The 21,244-nt window shown below is 34.4% G+C and overlaps 1 protein-coding gene across 1 annotated transcript in view; it reads left to right on the top strand.

Moving 5' to 3' along the window:
* The window catches only part of LOC107691192 (RNA-binding protein 20-like), a 69,197-nt gene that overhangs the window by 32,078 nt on the left and 15,875 nt on the right, over nucleotides 1-21,244 (top strand). Inside the window, exons 2-5 of the mRNA XM_016489688.1 lie at nucleotides 13,562-14,564; nucleotides 15,364-15,425; nucleotides 15,828-15,925; nucleotides 16,612-16,709. Coding sequence (XP_016345174.1) covers nucleotides 13,562-14,564; nucleotides 15,364-15,425; nucleotides 15,828-15,925; nucleotides 16,612-16,709 — 1,261 coding nt within the window. The remainder of the gene's footprint in view (nucleotides 1-13,561; nucleotides 14,565-15,363; nucleotides 15,426-15,827; nucleotides 15,926-16,611; nucleotides 16,710-21,244) is intronic.

Below are 21,244 nucleotides of genomic sequence, written 5' to 3'. Positions count from 1 at the left end.
TACTACTACACAATAATTTTTTACTTGTTTATATTTTATTTTGAATGCGATTTCCTTTATTTTCCTACTTATTTATTTTTTAAGCTATATGATACTAATATGTATAATATGTATATAATTGATTAATATAGTTTGCAGTTTTCGACATATTAACTGTTTTCATTTTACTTTTTTTTTCTTTTCTATTTTCTGTTTTCATATTATTATTACAACAGTTTTTACTTGTTTATATATTTTAATTTTGATTAGTTTTCATTTATTTTTTTATTTTTTTTATTTTGAACCTGTATGTCAAAGCAGTACAGTTTAATTTCTCTAATCGGCACGTGTTGTTGGTTTTCCTCTCTTTTGTTTTGGCATCAAAGTAAAGGTCTAGCTTTACAGCAGTCACACTGTACCTGTCAGAGTGTTTTGATTGAGTGTCCTGTGGCCCTGTGTGGCTAAAAAAGGGGAAAGAATCTGAAATGCTGGTTGTTGTGTCGTCCGGTCTGAATGCCAACAGATGGCTGGCTGTAAATCTGTCACATTGGCACCTCGCTGGGAATTGGATGCTGGGTCGCTTGTGTACAAAGGCCTGTTTATGGCAGGCTGTGAAGAGCACTTAAACTACCACCTAAAATTGTAGGTGATTAAGAAATAAATGGTTGCCAGATAATGAAAATGTTTTTTAAACAAGATCACAAGTAACAAACTTGCAGTATTGTTTAAGAAAGTATTTTAGTTGTCATATTAATGGCTATTTGTGACCCTGGAGCACAAAACCAGTCATAAGGGCCAATTTTTCGAAATTGAGATTTATACATCAGCTGAAAGCTGAATAAATAAGCTTTCCATTGATGTATGGTTTGTTAGGATATGATAATATTTGGCTGAGATACAACTATTTGAAAATCTGGAATCTGAGGGTGCAAAAAAATCTAAATATTGAGAAAATCGCCTTTAAAGTTGTCCAAATTAAGTTCTTAGCAATGCATATTACTAATCAAAAATTACGTTTTGATGTATTTTTACGGTAGGAAATTTACAAAATATCTTCATGGAACATGATCTTTTCTTAATATCCTAATGATTTTTGGCATAAAAGAAAAATCAATAATTTGGACCCATACAATGTATTGTTGGCTATTGCTACAAATATACCCCAGCGACTTAAGACGTTGTGCTCCAGGGTCACATATGTTAGCTAATTATTAACAAACAGTGAGCAACAAACTTTAAATAATTGCTATTATTGTCTATATGAAAATAGGCTAATATAATTTAAAATTTCATTACGTTTCTTAGTATGTTGCTTGGTATGTCAATTAAATCAAAAATATATTAAGCATAAAGTAATGTAATAATGTTATTAATGGAAGTAATTTGAACAGAAAGTAATGTCGTCTGACTTCACACTATGTGTCCTCTAAAAGGGTTGTCAAAATGCAAATGCAAACCCTCATTTGAGAAGAATACTTTTGTGTAGAGCATGACCTGCTGTCTAAAGTAAATCAATAATTAAATAATAAAACAGTATATGCTAATGTATTTGTGTTTAAAATGATTTGCAAACTTTTAAACATAAACCAATGTATAAAACAACAATAACTGCAAAGGTAAGATACAACAAAATTAAATTGAATTTTTTTATCAAAAGAATTGAGAATTAAGGTTTGATTGAAACCAACATACAAAACTACTGTGTTTATTTATTTGTGCTTTTGACATAAACCCTTATAGATAGCGAGATCATGCAATTATTTGTAAATATGAGATTGTCTATCAGACTCTTTGTAACTGAAAGTCCGTGTTTTATCTTTGAGGGCTGAGTTTGCTCAGATTTCTTTTTCAGAAACAGCTCGGCTTCAGGGTTTGGTGACCATGTGTGTCTGAGTTTCAGATGGTTCGTTGGTTTTTACTTTCAGATTAATTGATTCTGTTTTATTATTCAGTAATTATTCTTGAAATATTGCATGGGGTGTCCTCATAGAGTGCTTTACATCAATCAGGGCTGTGCACTATTGAGAAATGAATTAAGAGCTTAACATTTAAATGTGAATTTAATTTAAAGGCTGTAAACAAAATGAAGAATTAATTCAAATTTGAAATTTAAAATGAAATGATATTCAAAGAAATCCATAGCTACTGTTTTTAAAAATATATATCATTTTCAGTTTGAATTACAGACCCAGCGCTGGGTTATATTTAACCCAGCATTTTTTAGAATGTATGCTATCAGTAGGCATATGAGTAGACGTTGATAAATATATTTGTAGTAGTTGTGGTTTCTTTGTGGATTTTCTCAATTCTCAGTTGCCTGTGCTGGTAAATTTTGTTTTTGTAGTATTGGAATAAATGCAAATGTGTGTGTGTTTTTTTAATGTTTGTGAAAGAAGTCTTATCTCAATATGTTCACCAAGGCTGCATATATGTGACCCTGGACCACAAAACCAGTCATAAGGGTCATAATCAAAAATTACGTTTTGATGTATTTTTACGGTAGGAAATTTACAAAATATCTTCATGGAACATGATCTTTTCTTAATATCCTAATGATTTTTGGCATAAAAGAAAAATCAATAATTTGGACCCATACAATGTATTGTTGGCTATTGCTACAAATATACCCCAGCGACTTAAGACGTTGTGCTCCAGGGTCACATATGTTAGCTAATTATTAACAAACAGTGAGCAACAAACTTTAAATAATTGCTATTATTGTCTATATGAAAATAGGCTAATATAATTTAAAATTTCATTACGTTTCTTAGTATGTTGCTTGGTATGTCAATTAAATCAAAAATATATTAAGCATAAAGTAATGTAATAATGTTATTAATGGAAGTAATTTGAACAGAAAGTAATGTCGTCTGACTTCACACTATGTGTCCTCTAAAAGGGTTGTCAAAATGCAAATGCAAACCCTCATTTGAGAAGAATACTTTTGTGTAGAGCATGACCTGCTGTCTAAAGTAAATCAATAATTAAATAATAAAACAGTATATGCTAATGTATTTGTGTTTAAAATGATTTGCAAACTTTTAAACATAAACCAATGTATAAAACAACAATAACTGCAAAGGTAAGATACAACAAAATTAAATTGAATTTTTTTATCAAAAGAATTGAGAATTAAGGTTTGATTGAAACCAACATACAAAACTACTGTGTTTATTTATTTGTGCTTTTGACATAAACCCTTATAGATAGCGAGATCATGCAATTATTTGTAAATATGAGATTGTCTATCAGACTCTTTGTAACTGAAAGTCCGTGTTTTATCTTTGAGGGCTGAGTTTGCTCAGATTTCTTTTTCAGAAACAGCTCGGCTTCAGGGTTTGGTGACCATGTGTGTCTGAGTTTCAGATGGTTCGTTGGTTTTTACTTTCAGATTAATTGATTCTGTTTTATTATTCAGTAATTATTCTTGAAATATTGCATGGGGTGTCCTCATAGAGTGCTTTACATCAATCAGGGCTGTGCACTATTGAGAAATGAATTAAGAGCTTAACATTTAAATGTGAATTTAATTTAAAGGCTGTAAACAAAATGAAGAATTAATTCAAATTTGAAATTTAAAATGAAATGATATTCAAAGAAATCCATAGCTACTGTTTTTAAAAATATATATCATTTTCAGTTTGAATTACAGATGAACAAGTTATCAAACTTGCCAGTTCAACATTCAAATGTAGAAACTAGAATTAAAATGAAATGATATTCAAAGAAATTCATATAACTACTGGCTTTAAAAATATATATCATTTTTAGTTTGAGTTACAGATTGAACTGTAATCTATTTACTGTAATTGAGTTTGAATTAAAGTAATTGAACAGTCCAACATTCAAATAGAATATTCAAATTCATTCAATTTAATGACAAAACATAAATAATTACATCATTCATTGTAATTATTTGTTTATTATCAATACATTTTATACAGTTTAAAATTGACAAAATAACACCTTGAAAGCATCTTGCCATCAACAGAAATTTAAAATCATTTATATAAAATGAAACTTACATTTCTGTTACTTATTGGGAAATTCAAGCTTGAAATGAAATATAATGTTCATTTTATGGCCCATGGAGGAACAACGCTTCATTTTCACGGAACTTACCCACAATTTTGATTTGAGTATTCATAAAGTAATGTGAAAACAATGTGATGAAAAACTACAATTCACTTCAAACATTTAGTTACTACATTTCCAATTACTAGATGTGTGTTGCATTTCTTATAATATGGGCTACTTTGCATATTTTTAGTTTATATATATATTTTAGCTGTTACCTGCGGAGTTAATGGTAAAGAACATTTTAAACCTTAAAATAAAATAACAAAGTTGTTCATTCTTAACAGCTTACATTTGTAATATCAATACAAGGTTTACATTATGATAGCAAACAAATTACTGAAAAAAAAACGTATTATAATTTCTTTACAATAATTATGGATTACGGTACTATTGTAATTTAGCGCAAAATTGATAAAACACAATTAGGCAAATTAATTAATGTAATTTTTATTATCGCATGATTATGTATTATTTATTTTCAGATTTCATCAGTAATTTTGTCAAATCTTTCCGCCCAAAGGTTGGACGTGTTTGTGGTTCATAATGACTTTCTGTAGTGTGTTAATATTCCCAATAGTTGAAGTAGATCTTTCAGGAAGTTGCGTTTTATCCCAGATGCTGTCAGCGCTTCAGTTTATCATGATAAGCAGGTGATAGCACTCATCTGTCATTCCAAAGCATGGATGTTGCTAATTAAAAATGTGAAAACTAGGACAGAGAGAAACTCGACATGTGAAGTTCAGAGCCAGGTGGGTGTCTTGGCAAAGACAGAATGCTGTCAAACAAGGATCACATTCAGGATTTAATACTCTAACATTATCCTACAAACATGTACGTGACCCCCCGGAGAACATTTTTGCCTGGATTTGGATTGCTCATGTTTCACTTTAATTCTGTTCGAAAGGTCCTACAGGCGTATTTTTAACATGCGTATTATAACATGCATATTTCGCTTTTTACTTCAATTTGTGTGGCTTACATTTTTTTGTCAGGCAACCTAAAAATGCACATCATGTGGTAATATTTAAATTAAGTAATTGTTTTAATTAAATTGAATTAACCTTTTAATTAAAATAAGCTGTATTTAATTAAACTAACCTTTTAATTCAATTAAATCGTTTTTAATATGACTGAATCAACTTCAATCATTTTTAAGAGTCAGAAAAGATAAAAATAGATATCCTTTATATCCATTAAAGATGAAAAACATTTGTCGCAGACAATCTGCAAGTTAAAATAAAATTAATATTGAGTTCATTTTAAAATGTATGTATATTTTTTAAATGAGCTCTTGTATATGATACATTTTATATGTAGTAAATAAATATAGAACCTGCAATGTACAGTAGTTTGGTGTAGAAACAATTTTCACTCATAAACTACTAGTAAATTTCATAAAGAATTTCAAAGCAAGTAACAAGTTGAATGAAATTTCAAAGTAGAATACTCCAATAATCTTTGTTTTATTTACAACTTTGAAAATCAGTGTAGTTAATTTAATTAAAATTGGCTATACATACTAATAAATTAGTTGTTTTACAAAAAAAAAAGGATTATTTATTGTTATTTGTTTAATGTTAATATGATTGCATCAACATGACTACATGAGTACACAGTTATTACATTGAACTGAAACGACATTAAACTAACTTGATAATAATGACACTTGTCTTCTGTAGAGCTTCTTTACAGCTACAATTCAACTGGTTTCATAATTCATGAATTTTACAACATAAATACTGTTATTTTTTTCTGTTTATTACTGCAAATCTGTATTGTGTCAAATTTAAAAAATTACTTTTGGTTATACTTACAAAATACATCATTCTTCTTCTGGTTGTTGTTGTTTTTTTTTTCCTGCTAGCTCAGTTAAAATGTAACTAGAAAATGAGTTCAAATTAAATTAAAAGCTGCCGTACATGGTAAAGTAAAGCTCATACATCTGCTAAATAAGTATGCGTATAGAAACTATATTTGATGCATCGCACGTCCCATTTGGAAATGGTTTAATCCATAAGGTGTTAGTTCACATAACATCGCCCTCACTGTTTTCCCTTCACACACTTTTGCGAAGCACATGTGACTCATCCAAGGCCAAATCAGCCTGTAGGAGCAGCACACATTCATGGCAAAGGGAACTACAGGCGGCTAGTGAACGCAGAGTCCTGCTGGATCTGAGCAGAGGTCGTTATAAAGACAGAAACTCAGAACAGTGCGAGGTAAGAGCCAGCGGCCTGCTGATGTGTTGGCTGTGTGTTCTGCCATATATTGTAAAGTGGCTGCCAGGTTTCTTGGATTTAACGCTCTTTTAAATCTTTGTCACACATCTCAAGGGGCTCATTTATTTCCACTCTGAACGCGGCCTTCAGATGTAGTGTGTGTTAAAAGTGTGAGGAGAAAATGTTTGTGGTGTGGTGTTTCTGAACCGGTGTGATAGATGTGGAGTTGTACGCCGAGACAAAGATGCGTGTTGGTTTTGATGAAGCGATTCTTTGAAATGTAACATTGGGAAGTTTTTGAGCAGTCTTGGGGGTTGTTGTGATTTTTGCTTTTTGTGTTTGGTTGCGTTTTTAAAAATTGTATTTAAAAAAATTATAAAGATTATAGGAGTGTGTTAGGGTAAATTATTATTGGAGTACAAGGAAATACTTCATACATTTTCATATTAAATTCGATGTTACTTGCAGTTTCTTTGTAATTGCAAAACTCAATTTCTGAGTGAAAATTGTTTCTGCACCATTTTTTTTTCCAGTGTATATGGAGTTAGTTATGTTCACTTTTTACAGTATAGTTTAACATAATTTTATAATAAAATAATAATTTTAGTTGAATTCCAAAAAAGAAAGGATTCTTATATTGATTTACCAAAAAAAACAAGTTGGTTAAAAAAGGTATTAGCTACATATTGCATTTGAAAAACATTTTTATATAGTTAACATATAATCTTTTATGATGGCTAAATAAAATAAATAACTAAATAAAAATAAATAAATGAATACAAATATTTTTTGTTGTACATACAGCTGATAACACTACAGTGTAGCCTAATTTGTAATGTATAATAATTTGTACGTTTACACTTTAAGTTCAATAAAGTGTGCTTGCATTTGAAGTCAATGTGAAAAGAAACCTTCTACATGCAGTACATTACATTTCAGACACCAGATACCCCTGTAAGCAGTAATTGAATATGGTAATATACGCGCACTGCTACAAGTTTGTGAGGGTTTTTCAGGATAGACAGCTTCTGATTTCCTTGTTGAACTGTTTATGTTCAGGAGTACATTTTTGAATGTTTTTGCAATAAAGGAGAGATGTGTTTCTTGAGACATTTTGAACTTTGAATTTTAGATTCTTCAGCAGGTTATTATTGACCTTTTTATGAATTTTGATATAACATGGTTAACTGCTGTTTAATTCCAGAATAAAAAGGTTGCAAAAGTTTGTGTACAGTTATTTTAGCATTACTTACATAAACACTATAATCCTAAAAATAACCAAAAAGAGCAATAAATCAATGTCAGTGTAAAGTTGCCATTTGAAATTTCGATTTAATGACTATGTAATGCTTTACAGCAGCAGGACATGGTCACACATACCACAACATTTAACACATGAACCTACAATAAATATAGCAAACATTACAGTAAATACAACCAAAAGCACATATTCTAATTAAAACAAAAACGATATTGAACCTATTTTTAAGTATGTTTGCTACTTGAACCTCTACTATTTAACATGCATGGTTACACTCTAAAAAATGCTGGGTTAAATATAACCCAGCGCTGGGTTAAAAAGGGACAAACCCAGCTATTGGGTTGTTTTGACCCAACCGCTGAGTCAAAACATCCCAACCGCTGGGTCAAAACATTTGAGAAAATTGCCTTTAAAGTTGTCCAAATGAAGTTCTTAGCAATGCATATTACTAATCAAAAATTTAGTTTTTATATATTTACGGTAGGAAATTTACAAATTATCTTCATGGAACATGATCTTTACTTAAAATATAAATGAAATAAAAGAAAAATCGATAATTTTGACCCATACAATGTATTTTTGGCTATTGCTACAAATATACCCCAGCAACTTAAGACTGCTTTTGTGCTCCAGGGTCACATATCTGAACAAACAGAGTAAAAATAAGTAAAACTGTGAAATATTATTACAGTTGAAATGATATATTTCTATTTTAATATATTTTAAAATGTAATTTGTTCCTGTGATCAAAGCTGAATTGTCAGCATCATTACTCCAGTCTTCAGTGTCACATGATCCTTCAGAAATCATTCTCATATACAGTTGTGCTGCTTCATATTTTGGAATTGTTGGAAATGGTGATACATACACTGCAAAAAATGCTTTTCTATCTTAGATTTTTTGTCTAATAATAAAATAATCTGCCAATGGGGTAAGCAAAATAATCTTATTTCAAACAGAAAACAAGATTATTTTGCTTACCCCATTGGCAGATTATTTTGCTTGTTTCAAGCAAAAACGCACTTAATTTTGACTTGTTTTTTCTGAAAACAAGACAATAATTTTTACTCGTCTAGAAAATCCTTCTTGATTTAAGATTAGATTTTAGATATTTTGGCTGGAAACAAGACAAAAAATCTAAGCTAGAAAAGCATTTTTTGCAGTGTACATTTTTCTTTCAGGATTCTTTGATGAATAGAAAGTTCAAAAGAACAGCATTCATCTTTTGTAACATTATAAATATTTTTACCGACATATTTTAACACTTTAATGGATTGTTTCAGAATAATAGTATTAATGGTTACACTTTATTTTACAGTATATGTACTTACAGTGTAATTACAGTGTAGTTAAGAAGAAAGTACTGGGTAATATGAGGTCAAGGTTAGGTTTAGGGGTAGGTTTAGGGTTAGTATTAAGTTATTACCCAGTTATTATAATTGCTGTAATAAGTACATAGTATGAGCAAAAGTACATAGTATGAGTGTTACCATATTAATTTCTTTCTCAAAAAAAAAACAAAAAAAACATTGAACATTAGAGTGTATATATATTTCCATAATTTCCATTTTATTTTATTGTTTAATGTTCATTTTGGCCACTGCGTCTTTTCTTAACATGTAACGAATTCTGTATCTGAAGCATGATGTCATGCATTTCCAGCCAATAAAAGTTCAGCTCTTATAAACTGGAACAGTTGCTTTCGGGACACAGTTTGTCACATAACGAGGTCGGCGGGGTGTGACCTCTGTACTCTTGCCAATTTATCCCAGGATTATCTAGAGATAGACTAAGAGTCACGCAGATTGTTCCTTCCCAAGGCCCTGATTGGTGCAAAGACATTGTACATGCACAATAGCGTATAATTATGCTCCGCACATTTCCTGTCCTAAGACAGGCTTGTATTAATTGGCGAAGGGCATTTGGCACCTGGATCCTCTGCTTATATGAGACGACTCAAGTGCAAATGCGAGCGGGCAGCTGTGAGAGCCGTATTGGTTTGCGGCGGTAGCTAAACTTGGTGGGTTGTGTGTCACTGGCATATTTTGGGCTTTTGAGTCATGAAGATAGGACGATTCCGCCGTAATGTCCAATGGTCCTCTTTAATGGCACAACCATGTAAACGAAATTGCAGACGAAAATGTTTGTTTATGTAGTTTTGATTTTTCCAATGATAATTATTTTGATACATTTTCAACAAAATGCAAGAAAACAAAGTAACATTACAACATACTAACAATGCGCAAATAAGGTTTTAATGGAAGAAAAACGAATCTGTCGAACGAATCTATTCAAATAATCTTAAATAAATGTGGCAAATGTGCTTTAGGTATTAAGCACTACTTACGTGCTACTAACGTTACACTATTTTTGAAACCCAACCTAAGAGAGTCAGTCCTTACGTTAACATGCACTTACAATGTGTAAGATCATTTTATTGCATGGCAACCATAAAGCTAGACTTTATAAATCCACCGTTGGCTCCATTTCTGCGCTCTTAATCGTGGTATGCTACAGTTGACCAGCTGTTGGGTCTCAAAGACCAGTTGTACCATAAAATCTAATTTATGTATGTTGTGTCTTAGCCCAAGATTTCCATTACATTTTCGCATGCCGTTTCACATGCCAGGCTGTACATGTCTAGTAACGGGGTGATATACACCCATAGTTAAGTACCAGTTTACTGTCCTTATACTGCTGCTACTGCTTATAACAATAAAATAAAACTGTATGCACATCTTATAATTTCCACAAAGACATAAAGTGCTTCTCAGAACATAAGAAGCCTTTGGCTACATGCTAACAACAAACCATTTTTGAAACTAATATCTATAGCTATTTGGGGTCTGAGAAATAGGCTAAGGCTAATAATAAATATATATAATTTGGTTTTCTTTATGTCCATAGTGGTATAAAGTGCCTTTCAAGGCATAAGAAGCCCTAGGCTACATGCTAACATGCTAACAACAATCCATTATTAAAACTAATATCGTTATGTGCATTTCTTAATGTCCACAAAGATATGAAGTGCCTTCCCTTATGAAAATTAACCATGGTTTTACATTGAATGAAAAAAAACAAACATGGTCACTATAGTTTAACCATGGTAACCACAAATTAACCATGGTTTTGCTACACTAACCATAGTTTAACCATGATATTTGTAGTAAAGCTGTGGTTATACAAATTTTAGTCAATATGCCAAAAAACCATGGTTACTACACTTTTACTATAATAAAACCATGGTTGATTTTTGTAAGGATTTTGAGGCATCAGAAACCCTTAGCTAGGTGCTAACTAGTCTCGCGTAGCCAGACCTTCAGACTGACGGCAGAAGGTCTGGGAACCTTGGGCGCTTTGAATGGCCAAGGTCCGCCCAGAAGGCTATATGACTGACAGGTAAATCAACCAATCACGTTTCGTTTTGTTCCACGTCATGTTTAGGGGCATGGAAATGTCCCCACAATAACAGACCGGTGTGTAAAACTCTTGGACACTCTATGCCGCAAACTTTACATATTTCACATACTATTGAAAATCCACTGTTTAGTTGATCCTGATAAGCACTCTTCGTCACAGTTGTAAACACGACAGGGTTTCTTCTTCCATGAGGGGGTTTGGCATCATGGCATCTTTGTTTCCAGGCAGAACGTTAAAGAACGTGACACACTTGTCTCACGGAAATTCTGTATAATTCAACCAATCCGATGACGACTTCGAAACTCCTGAAGTGTTTTAAATTTTGTGTGTGATATGCATCAGACGTTCAGCCAATGGACTAACAACAATGAAACTAATATCATTATATCTTTATTTGTGGTCTGAGAAACATTAAAGTCAAATTTAGTGTTTCTCAAAAAACACATTCTTGGTCATATTGCGCATGCTCCCAAAACAATTTTTCTTTTTTCAAACTTCCATCAAAATGTATAACTAGCTTCTTTCTTTTTGACTTTTTTTCTATCCTTCAACCATTCAATGATAGTCTACTTTTCACAATTCAATCAATTCCTCAAGGATAAAATCAAGTGCCACCCTACATTTTTTTAGTGTATTATATTAGCGCTAACTATGTATGCACTCTAGAATTTGGTTAGCCTTGCTTGGCTCTTGCTGTGTAATGTCATTGACAGATGAGAGTCACTGTATCCCTTCATAAATATCAGGAGTGCTTGAAACAGAGGTGGCCTGGTTGCCAATCTCTCGCTGCAACTCTATATTCATTAGACTAATGCTTGAAATACTGATGTAGCCATGTGTTTGGGTATAGATATTTTGGTTTCTTCTTACACATTCACCAAGGGGTATGTTTCAGTTGCCAATAGTGCCCTGTGAAACACTTCAATGTATATTCCACCATCTTAGATGAGACTCAAAATCAAAAGAAGCAATGTATTCTGAGTCTGAAGTGCACTGCAAACAACATTTGGATCAAATCCGTCAGTATATCACTTAAAGGGTGAGTAGGTGATTTGATTCAAGAACATTTTTCATTAGGCTGGTTGAAAGTCTTTTCACATCCCGAAAGTTAGGGGATCTAAATGTATTTATATCACCTGTGGAAGGCGTAGGCCCATAAAATGTTCGTCCAATCATGTCCCTCGGTCTGATGGCTACGATAGGTTGTCCTACCTTCCTGTCAACATATGTATTTGCATACCCCTGTGCACCGTGTTCACGCAGACATGATACGTCATCAGCACATTACATTACGCTATTGCAAACCAAGTGAGAATGAAAGGTGTTATTATTGATATATAATGTGCTTTTGTGTTGTAATGTTTTCTCACCGGTGAATGAGACATGAGGTAATCTGACAGTGTTGCATTCTGTCTCTCTCGTGTTATCTTATGCTTTCAAAGCTAGCTTGCTATTGGTAGCCTCTCCAAAATTCCCTATCCTACTTTTTACAGGAAGTGGAAATGTAAATTACCCCTCAAGTCATTGAACACTGCGTAGGAATGCTGTAAATTGGAATGCAACTATGGTCTGTCTCCTCCATACAAATTGTTAATGAAATGTGTTATAAATATGAACACTTGTGTAATGAGTAGAAAAACAGACATCTTATTATCTTCTGATCTAAAGAAAGAAGGGATAACTTATTTAGAGCCGGTACTGATGTGTGAACTTTACGATCTGGAAAGGCTCCTGTAAATCCATGTCATACTCTTAAATGACTACAGCACTACTCTGGAGAGGTGCTAATCCCACCAAAAGATTCAGTTGCACAAATTCAGATCTGAAAGGATCTGAGGGCCTCCCCTTGTTCCAGCTTTTTCTTGACTGCTCATGCATAACCTTGGTCTGTGTTTGAAACACCAGAACACCTGGAATCTACTTCATGAAAAACCTCTGAGGTTAAAGGACTAAAAAAATCCCCTTATCATGGTCTGTACCTTTGAGAAACATTGTTGTTCCCTCTTTCACCACTATTACAACTTTCCCTTGGGATTGCCACTTATGTCAGCTCTTGGCTTAGATGGTGTGTGCTCATCTAGAGTGGTATCAGGCTTGCACAGATATTTTGATTGATAGTAGTGCTTGCTAAATTTAGCAAACATGTGATTGCATTAATCAGTCCACTCAAACAGGGACAGGGAGTCCAAAGTTTCTGTACTCATGTCTAGCCAGGAAGAATGTTTCTGAATTGGACAAAACCTTGAGGTTTTGCAAAACAACACCTTTCATTTTTAAAAGCTCTCACTAAAATAGTGACCCATGTAACTGTTTTTGGTTCCTGTAATGTTCTGGGAACATTCATTTTTGTTTTTTAAAAAGTTCCTAGAACAGATATTTGAGGTTATTTTTGGATAGCCAGGAAGGTTTTTATGGAAATAATAACCAATTACTTCAACATAATCTAAATTTGTTAATCAGAATCAGAGTAACCATACTCTACCATTAGAAGAACATTGTGTGTTTGCTGGCTGAATGTTTGGATAGTCACTAGTTTTTACTGTGTACATTTGCCATGGATTATGGCCATTTAATTGATGAACTGTTATGTTTCTCTTCACAGTACCTCAGGAGAAAAGCTTGATAATAAGTCGGCTCATCTGGCTGGTGCTCATGGTGGAGTGGGTCAGAACCTGCTGCTGAGTCCTGCCAGTCTTCAGCTGGCTCAGCTTCAGGCCCAGCTCACCTTACACCGCCTCAAACTCGCCCAGACCACCAATAGCGCCACCGCAGCCACTGTCCTAAATCAGGTTCTTTCCAATGTGGCCATGTCCCAACCTCTCTTCAACCATCTTCGGGGTTCCAGCATGGCCCAGCCCCACAGTGGGGCCTTTCCACCTCCACCCATAGCCTTCCCACCACCAAATGCTGCACTGGGACAACTGGTTGGTGGTGGCTTTGCCCCAAATCCCACTGGAATCAGGCCCACCAACTACAGTGGGGTGTCCAGCCAGAAACCTAGTCAACACAATGATTTTGGCAAAAAGCCTGGAACGTATTCGACGGACACGGACCGTCTCTTGCAGTTTGGATATTTGGGAGGGGCTTCAGTGGTCACTAGTAAAGCATGTGATGGAGGACAGTATGGTGGAGCCTCTACACAATCCAGAAACAATGTCCACAGCAATTTTCAAAGATACTTCTACTCCCCTGAAACACCAGTACAACAAACTGGTTTAATGGGAGGAAGCAATAATCAGAATCTGGGATCAGCCTCTAAGGATCAATGGAAAGGTCCGATCAACTTTGGGAAGATGGATATAGGTACAGGAACAGGTTCTGGGGGTTGGGTACCACCCGGACCTGGGTTTGTGGGTCAGAGAGCAGAGTTGTACAACCCAGAGGAACCCACAGCAGATCCTAAGTTCAACTCGACATGTGGCCCAGGAATTGGCCCACCCACTGGACAGCAAGGGGGAATTCAACAGCAGCCACAGGTTTCCCAGGGCGAGGAAGGGGTGACCTTGCAATTGCAACCCCACCAGTTCAATGACTATCATGGGACAATACCTTCACACCTACCCCATCAGTGCACCATTTGTGAGAAGAAGGTTTACAACCTGAAAGTGAGTAGATCTGGCTTGTTGGTTGAGATTAAAGGAAATGGCCCATTCACACCAACCTCAAAAATGGATTAGCATTTGCACTACAAATGTAATGTGTTTTCAACTACTCCAAATGTTGATTGCATCAGATACAGTTTAAGATTTAGTTATAACCAGTTGTCCAGTTGAGATCAGACGACCCAAGATGGGATAAAAAACATTTTTGACTTGTATTTAATTCTGACACTCTGCAATCAGATAACAAAGACGGATCTCAATACTAGGTGTGAACAGAATCAAATATCTGTAAGACAAACCTCAAAAGACTCTTCACTTTTTTCCTACATGTGCCAAATTCATGCTAAGCTTTGAATGCTGCTTATGAACTGTGTACTGTATCTAAGTATGTTTATCCTGATGTCTCCAGCATCCAGTATACAGAATTGAGATCCAGTTGGTCTCGACTGCAGCAACTGTTTTTTTTTTTTTTTAGTTATTTCTGCAGAACTGAGAGGTTCTTCATGATACTTGGCTAAAATGGGCTCATTGGTTACACAAGGGTGTGAATGCTTTTGTGGCAGCTGGCATGTGTCAAGTGGAGGCAGGTTTAGAGGGGGCGAGGACGCAGTTGTTCTGCAAGAGTTTGCCGTAATCGCATTCGTTCTCAACTATTGCTCGCCTTTTCTCTACTGTGAACTACTAGCTTTCTAATTGGCCTAGGTTGTGGCTATGCCAGGGGAATCTCTCACTCTCATACAGTATAGAAGGATCACAGTGAAGTCTATCTGACAGGCGTATCGTGTGTGTATGCTGTTTTCAGGACTGGGACCAGCATGTGAAGGGCAAGTTACATCTGCAGAACTGTTCGCTCTACACCGAAAGGTGAGTACAAAGGAAAATACCATTTGTACCATGTTACAGCGTTCATCAATTGATGAGCGGTGTATTTCTAAGTGTCTTATGATGGTGATAATCAATCAGCAAACTCTGATGCATGGGCGGCTACAGTAATAGTTGCTAACCTGGTGTAGAAACAAGATATTTTTAAAGGGCTTGTTTGTATGTGGTCTATTTTGATCCTTGCTATGTTCCGGTCATCGCCTGTGATTCTCTTGTTAAGCATTTTATGAGTACAGCCAATCTCCGTATTAAACACAGTTATTTTATAGAGAGTCTTCTTCCATATAGAGAGGGTTATGACCTGAATTCGAGCTGTGTCATAAGATATAGTCAGACCAGATGCACTGGGATTTAGGATCTAAATGCAGTGCTGTCCCTTCACAGCCCGACGCTCGGAGCAGTGCACTTTCCAGTGTCGTCTGAAGGATGCCTCAACATGGCATTGAGTAACACTATGGCATACACGTCGGCTGCCAGTCAAGGTAAGACTCAAATCTCCAAATTTGTTCGTCAGTGTAAGTGCTGAAAATTCAGGAGACTGAAAGCTCTGGGACGTGATTTTAGAGGACTCTATTTTTAGGGCTGTCAGTACAGTGGCAGGGGAGCGGAGTGTCTACAGACTGGCACACTGGGTGATGTCTGCTAACACCAGTTTTTGTGTTTGTCGGAAACTTTTCACTGGTCATTTTTTATTGAATGTGTTCCTTGTTTTGATATCTTTTGATTAGACCCCATGAAATAGCATGTTTGTTAGATTTTAGGCCATCTATATACTAGTGCACTTCTTAAAGTTAACAAATTAGACATGCAAAACGTGGTTCAACTGCGTGTCTTTAGTTATGCTAACACTCTTACTTTTTAATTAGATTCGACCTACTTTTTTATCATTTGGTTGCAAATTAAGTGACTTTCTGTGGTTTTGCGGGGTAGTAACATAAACTAAATGCTATTGTCTATTTTAAAAAGAATTACAAGCCCTTCAGTATTCCCTGTCCCAACTTCCTGTTTCAATAGGAAATACATCAACACAATACAAAACTACTTAAGTCAAACTATTTCATGGGGTTAGATGTATGTGATTAGATGTATTCTACACAATTGTAGACAACATTTATTATATAAAAACATATATTTGGATATCTGAAGTGCCGTTTCCTGTTTTCTACAGATGCTTCAACTGGAAGTGCTTCATATTTGCCTGCCACATCCATGAAGTCATTGCCTCTGTCAGGGGCGGGATTTACTTCACACCAAGCAGGGGTAAAGGTTAGAATTGGGCAAACAATTAAACAGATTTTTTTTTTTTTATTAAGATTCACATGATATTTGATGTTGACTTTTTAAGAAACGTAATTGAAAAATTTTAGTAGTTGTACAATTTAAAAAAAATTCACCTAGCTCTATTTGATGAGGTCTTTATTTGTGAATGTTTGTTGGCTTATCTCATAGCATTGTTCTTTTCGCCTTTAGCTCACAGGGTTTGTAAAGAAGCCAAGAGTGTTGCGATACAGAGCGCGCTATATTTAGGTCACACTATTTCACTGACTGACAAATTACTTAGTGCTTATTATCACAGTCTAACGGTTATTATTCACAACTGAGCCATCTTCACAGCTAGAGCTCGTTGAGAACAGGTGGAAGCCAGCAGTATTGTACGGCTCAGTCACTGCTTACAATTAAATAGTTTAGTTCAGTAGCATCAATATGGGATTGTTTCTGTATCAAGAGTTGTGAATATATATCTTTGCAGACTTTCCAGAGCAACTGTATTTTTACAGCTAAATGAATAGGTGCCGATCACACTCGGTTCAGGCAGTTGTTATGTTGTCGTGTTGTTGTAATATAGTGGGAATTCATCAGGCCAGACAGATCTTGTCCCATGTGAAAACTAACACTAGTTTTTGTTGTCCAGGGACTTTATTTAGCTCTGTGATCAGGCTCCAAAATTAACTTTTTGCCCGACCTGCCAGTGCTGAGTGATTAGAAAAAAATCTACCGCCCATTATACAAAGCACAGTATCACAGACAGAAAGAATACATAAACATTACTAATTCATTTCATTTCTATTTTACGTTGATTTACATTAACAATATATTTAATGACAAAAAAAATTGTATAACATTTTTTCTTGCAAATAGCTAAAAAACAGTGCTGATCATTGCTGTCAGTTGTAGCAATGTATAGTCTCACAATGAAACATGATGACCATTTTGCGTTGGTTTTTGGTTTAGATTCTTGAAGTTAAGACAAAATAACAGAATTTTTTTCAGCTTAAAAAACTAATGGTAAATGTTCCAGTGAGGTTTTCTTCAGTAAAGGGTTATTGGTTTGAATCTCTTACATCAGTGTGAGTCTGACTGTATTCTTGTGCTGTATTATTATGTTGTAATTCCTAAAATAAATAAATGTTACTGGCCAAATTAAATTATTCCATGTTATTTAAAACCAATTTTTATTTACCAAATTATACTAATTAATATGATCTTTTTTTATTAAATTTTTAATATATTTAAGTGTCTAATTTGAGAATTAATTTTATTTTTGCGAGAAAATGTGAGAAAAGACAGAGATTAACCGAGACTGAGTTACCAAGAGAGAATCACTTTGGGGAAGGAAAATGTCATACGCCTTACAATCACAGTTTACAGTCATAAAAATAATAATAGTTATAATAATTATTTGGTTAATAATAATTATACTTTGACTTTTGTGCATTATAACACAACATTTACTTAGTGTAAAGATGTACACTACTGTTCAAAAGTTTGATGTCGTAGGATTTTTTTAAAGGGATAGTTCACCCAAAAAATGAATGTTCTTTCTAGGCCTTGAACGTGGTAGTTACCTTGCTGTCTATGGGAGGGTCAGAAAGCTCTCAGATTTCATCAAAAATATCTTCAATTGTGTTCCAAAGATGAACGAAGGATTTACGGGTTTGGAACGACATGAGGTAGAGTAGAATTTTCATTTTTGGGAGAACTATCCCTTTAATGTTTTTGAAAGAAATCTCATACGCTCACCAAGACTAATATTTTAATATTAATGTATTTATTAATGTAATATTTAGAAAAATTACTGCAACTGAAAATTACAGTTTTCTATTTCATTATATTTTCAAATATAATTAATCCGGCATGGCAAAGCTGCTCAAGAAACTTTTCTTCTTATCAATGTTGAAAAAGTTGTGCTGCGAAATTTTTGTGTAGAAACTGTGATACAATTTTTGTCAGGATCCTTGATGAATGAACAGAAATCTTTTACGGTCACTTTCGATCAGTTTAATGCTCCCTTGCTGAATACTTTTAAATGGTAGTCTGACTAAAAATAGATACATATTACAATTGATTATTAAAATTACAGATAATTTATTTTATATATTATATTATAGTTTCTAAATATGTATTTTATTCATTGTTATGCATTTCATTCTTGTCACGGGTTTGCATTCTGACAGTCTGTTTTTCATTTCATCTCTCATGCTCGTTCTTTGTTTGTATGAACTAATAGTAATGTGAGTCGCGCTCAGACAGACGGCAGAGTGTGACTGATGGGTCTTCACATATGGACGGCGTGAAACATTGTTTCGGATTAGATGCTCTGACCTTGCACAGACGTCTGCCACCTATAATTGAAACCATGTCCTGTGCAGGACGGTATTGTATGCGGTTGCCAGCTTGTGGATTCAAAGACCCACACAAAGATTCTTTATGGTGGTCTTTTTAGCCAAGTTATTTATGATTTAGTCCACTGGAGAGGTGAAAGCATGGGCTAATGTTAGCTCCTATTAAACCCACCTGTTTTACAGCAGCCGTACATCGGCGCTGCTTTTAAAACTCTTTTAGTTTTCAGCTTATCGTGTGAAAGGATGCACAGACTCAGACTCTGGTTCAGAAATCAGTGCACACAGAAATTCAGGCTTTCGACAGAACTGTCCGGCCAAGTAATCAAGATTTGTGTGATGTGTTCCAGGTTTCTTTAAAGACTCTGAGGCTGGGAATTCAATTTCAGCCCACAGAATCGAAACCTGATCTTTGGGGCTAAAGGCTTCCTGACAGGGGGAATGCCAGGAGATCTATGAAATTCAGAAAGCGCATGCTATAGATTTCAGATGAACCTGTTTCAGGGCCCATGTAAAGCAGTTTAAACCCTCTCTAGATAAGCCAACAGATGTATCTGTAGCGTGATATGGTGCCCGTCATCTACAAAGAGAATGCCTTTCGTTCTCCTAATTTATGATGTGCTCACGAGAAATCTCTTCATTTCTTGCCAAATGTGACATCCATAATGTAGCACTACTGCATTCTGTTACAGTCACGTAAAGAGATGTGTCAAAGTACCAATACATTTTTACAACAAGAGAAACAAAGCTCTGTCACTGGTGACAGCTGTTGGCAGACAATGACTGAAAAATATTTTTGCTTTATGGAAACTTCAGGTACATTTTACTGGTAACACTGAATACATCAAATACGTTACATATCGTAACACTAGTTATATTTACTAGTTGTAAATAAAAAAAATGTTAAATAAAAAAGATAATTGGAGTACGTTTCATAAGGAAATACTATTTGAGTTTTTCTACTACAGAATTTAATGACTAATTTCAGTGTGTTACTTTCCATTTCATTGTAACTGTTTATAAAATGTACTAACAATTTCTGAGTGAAAATAGTTTCTACGCCAATTTTTGTTCATTGTATATATTTTATGCAAATTTTAGGACATCGCATTAATTGAAATGTATGCATTTTATCCAAAGCAACTTGTTAAACCCACGATCCTTGACTCTGCTAGCGCATCTAAACAAAAGTTATATAAATAAAAAAGACATATTACTGTCCCTTAACATGTCATGTGACAAAATTATCCAGAATAATTTTTGTATTATTCGGATTTTCCGCATTAATAATTTTAGCAATTATATTGTATGGAAATTTTCCAATATTTTGTTGGCATACAGAAAACATTTTAACAGTTATCTATAGTCTCAGCTATCTAGTTATTTCTCATCTTTATTTAGTGTTAAAATGCTTTATCACAACTTAACTTTAAGTCACAATTTAGGGTTATTATAGTTAACTAAAAATAAAATGTGACTATAACAAACATTTTCTTGAAATAAAATAAACGTTAACTGAAATAAAGTATAAAAGTCAGAATTTGATTATTTTATTTAAGCGAAGGCAGTATTTCTTGTTTTCATTTAATCTAAGCTGATGTTCTAAAAAGACAACACTAAAAAAAGAAAATACTGAAACTTTAACTGAAATTAATATGAAAACTGAAAATATTAAAATACTTCAAAATATTAATAAAACGTATAAGAGTATCCTGCTACTAAAATAACACCAAACCGTTATGTCAAAATTGAGGTACGTACCGAACCGTCATGTTTGTGTACCGTTACTCCCCTAATAGCAACACTTACTCGACCAATGGCACAAGTTTGGGGGCGTGGCTATCTGTTTGGCCAGCCAATGACAGAGAGAAAAGGTGTTTGGGGAAACCTGTTTGAAAGACTTGTTATTTTTGCAGCACTCTCTCTTTGATGATGCTCGCCTAAAGCACATTTAATACTTTACGTTTCAGTGGATAGACTCTTAAAATAAAAGGTATTAAAGGGGTCATATGATTTTTTTTGTGTATTTGGTGTAACAGAATATGTTGACATGCTTTAATGTTCAAAAAACACATTATTTTTCAAATACTGTACATTATTGTAGGTCCTCTATGCCCCACCTCTCTCAAACGCTTCGTTTTCTACAAAGCCCCCTCCTTTGACAAGCGCAGTCTGCTCTGA

The sequence above is a fragment of the Sinocyclocheilus anshuiensis genome, unplaced genomic scaffold, assembly GCF_001515605.1.
Source record: "Sinocyclocheilus anshuiensis isolate Anshui unplaced genomic scaffold, SAMN03320099.WGS_v1.1 scaffold338, whole genome shotgun sequence".
NCBI lineage: Eukaryota > Metazoa > Chordata > Actinopteri > Cypriniformes > Cyprinidae > Sinocyclocheilus > Sinocyclocheilus anshuiensis.
Note: the sequence above shows the minus strand (reverse complement) of the source record. Positions and strands in the feature narration are given on the sequence as shown.